Genomic DNA, 2,874 nt, shown 5'->3' with positions numbered 1-2,874 from the left:
AGGAAGTCATCCCAACATGGCTCCTCTATTAACCCTTTAGCGGTTTTACCAGAGTTGCTCTGCAGCAGCTCCTATAATGAGCTTAGCAGTTCCACCAAGTGTTTGCTAATTGCTGCTGGCTAGTCTGAAGGAGCTTCATCTTCTAAGGCGGGGCTACGTCCACCCAGGCATTTTGCACAGCTGAATGATTGCCATAGAGATTAAAGGATTTCTCAAATAGGCAGTAAAGAATCAATCCAGAAAAGTGGATTTTACATGATACTGGCCCTTTAAGCTGCTGGGAAGCTCCAACTTGGTCTCACCTCCTTCTCCAGCTCCTCCCCAGCCTCCAGGTGCTCGTCTCCCCTCAGCAGCCGCAGCTTCTCCAGCTGCCGGCTCTGCATCCGGCCCGGCAGGAAGAAGTTCAGGGGGAACATCATGTGCTCGGCGTACCAGCGTCGGGTCACCTCCACGAAGTTCTTCGGCTCCACCCAGAAGGTGTAGATCTGCAGGAGGAAGTCCGACCCGCAGGCTGGTGAGCAGGTTCAGGACGGGACGCAGGGTTCAGGGGGAAACGATCCGTCTTACCAGCGCCGGCATGAGCTTCTCCTCCAGCAGAGAGATGAAGGCCAGGCTGTCAGCACCTTCTTTAGCAGACAGGTCGAAGTCTGCGTTGAATTTCTGAGGAAACACAAACCAGGAGGGTTTTCAGACACTGCAGATGCTAATTTGCTTATGCTATAATCTGAGATGTCTGAGCTGTAAACTTTCACTTTTTTAATAAGTTTGTCCTGATTTATTTTAGAATAGCCGCTTAATAAAAAGCATTTTAACTCATTTAAATGTACAAATCATCAAACCTTTTTTACACAAAACAAAAAGACACTTATTATTTTTCACCTTAAGCCATGATTACGGACAAATATCGTCCAAACCAACAACCTAACTTTAACTTATAAACACTTCGGCATTACATACTCCATCTTGGATTTTTCTGCTTCCTCCGTTTTGTTTTTCAGAGTAAACAAAAACGGTCACAAAATAACTACCAGAGGAAGCTCTAAATTGTTTTTACAAAAACAGTTAATGCAGTATAATTTACACAATCTTCAACAAAGTGTATTATTACATATGAACATAAAAATATAGCAGTCAACCCAAAATACACTAGCAGTCCGCTGCTAAGCTAGCGCCTATCGGAACAACTAGCATGAAATGCTAACGCAGTAGAATGGTTATTTCACTCTCAAAACATCGTCTACAAAAGACTGGTTGGTGGAATGCCAAATACTCCATGATAAAAACTTTAGAGGAATTTCTTCAATGTATTTGATGGACGTTATTAGCCGAACACTAATAAAAAAGTGCTTGTCCACTTCTTCATGTATATGAGGCGGCATATTAAAAGATACACCGCCACCTTTTGGTGTAACTCGATATTACAGATCAATTCAATACACGTTCACCCCCTTTTACTTCTGTTAATTTATTGACAATTTCATTAGTTTGTTACTTGTTGGATTCACGTTGAGGTGCATTTAAAGATATAAACTTTAATAAAAGAAACTGTCTGATTCTTATTCTTATTCTTCTTAACCTTTATGTTCCCAGAATAAATAAAACCCATTTAGATTAAAAACCTATTTTTTCTGATTCTCATGTAAACTAAAGGAGACAGGCTGAAGTAGAAAGTTCTGGAGAAGTTCAGCTGTGATGGCTGCAGCTTCACTCAGTTCTGGTTCTGGTCCAGTCTGAAGCTCTGCAAGTGTGTTTTACTGGGTGTTGGAGAGTTTACAGGTCTGCAGATTCTAGTTAGACCCATTTCATTTTCCTTCACTACCGTGAGGACATGAAGTTATTCTGAAACCAAGGTGAAAAGAACCTGATAAGGAGAAAGAACCACCAAAGATCAGCGTTGGGATGAAGAAGTCAGGAGCTGTGGTTGGAAACCATGATGACGGAGACAAACAAGCAGCAGAAACGTGACTGACGGGGTTTAAAAGCTGCAGCTGAGCGTGAAAACCGCAGTTTGCTCCTCCTGCAGCTCCTGTGGTTTCTGGACAACCTACCACATCGAGTGTGCCCCAGAGCATGCTGGGTAATGTCTTCCAGCTGCTGCTGATCCCAGCTGAAGCCAGAGGTTTGGCTGATAACCGTAGATGACGTAACTCCAAGTGTTACTACAGATAAAAAGCACCAGTTTCACTGGCAGATTTCCACTTAAAACCAGGAAAAATATCCTGTTAGAAGTGAAAAACTGTCAGTGGAGGAAGACTTTTAAAAAATACTTATTAAAGGATCATTGACACAAAACAAGCTCCTTTATCTTGCTGAAATGTTACTTGTTAGTTTTGTATTTTTTCAAGTGTAGATATTTGCACTAGGAAGTAGACAAAAATACTTGGTAAGGTTTTGTGTTGTTGTNGTGAGATTATTTTGCTTCTTTTCTAAAATCTCTGCAAATTATAATTAAAAATAAAAGATGCAAATGAGCGACTGGCTGGATTTCCTGTTCAGTCCACAAAGTTTCACATTAAAGGCATCTGGTCTCTCTCATGTTTTAAATCTTAAAAAATGTCATTTTTGCAAAAGTCGTGTCAACAACCGTAAATCCAGGTGAAATTTACCTGAATTACTTATTAAAAAACAATAAATCATAATTATTTTCTTTGGTTAGACGTTCACCTGTTTCCTGAGGTGGATGATGATGTCAGAGGGGCGGGACAGAGTCTCGTTCTGATTGGTCCTCAGAGCAGGAAGAGAGCCTGGTGAAACCATGGGAAGCAGTAAAGCGTGAGAAGTTTTGGATGATTTTTTCCGTCGGAGTGAAGCGGAGCTGCAACGATCCGACTCACCGCCGGGACTCCGCCAGGGGCTGCAGATCTTCCTAAGCTT

At 41.8% G+C, this 2,874-nt stretch overlaps 1 protein-coding gene across 1 annotated transcript in view; it reads right to left on the bottom strand.

The window, feature by feature from the left end:
* Nucleotides 1-2,874, bottom strand: part of mtx1a (metaxin 1a) — an 18,124-nt gene that overhangs the window by 8,090 nt on the left and 7,160 nt on the right. The window contains exons 2-5 of the mRNA XM_015016120.1: nucleotides 2,835-2,871; nucleotides 2,665-2,744; nucleotides 568-660; nucleotides 303-485 (exon numbers count right to left, since the gene is read on the bottom strand). Of these exons, the coding sequence (XP_014871606.1) occupies nucleotides 303-485; nucleotides 568-660; nucleotides 2,665-2,744; nucleotides 2,835-2,871 (393 nt within the window). The remainder of the gene's footprint in view (nucleotides 1-302; nucleotides 486-567; nucleotides 661-2,664; nucleotides 2,745-2,834; nucleotides 2,872-2,874) is intronic.

Source organism: Poecilia latipinna, unplaced genomic scaffold (genome assembly GCF_001443285.1).
Source record: "Poecilia latipinna isolate Pla-1442-1.1 unplaced genomic scaffold, P_latipinna-1.0 Scaffold1981, whole genome shotgun sequence".
NCBI lineage: Eukaryota > Metazoa > Chordata > Actinopteri > Cyprinodontiformes > Poeciliidae > Poecilia > Poecilia latipinna.
Note: the sequence above shows the minus strand (reverse complement) of the source record. Positions and strands in the feature narration are given on the sequence as shown.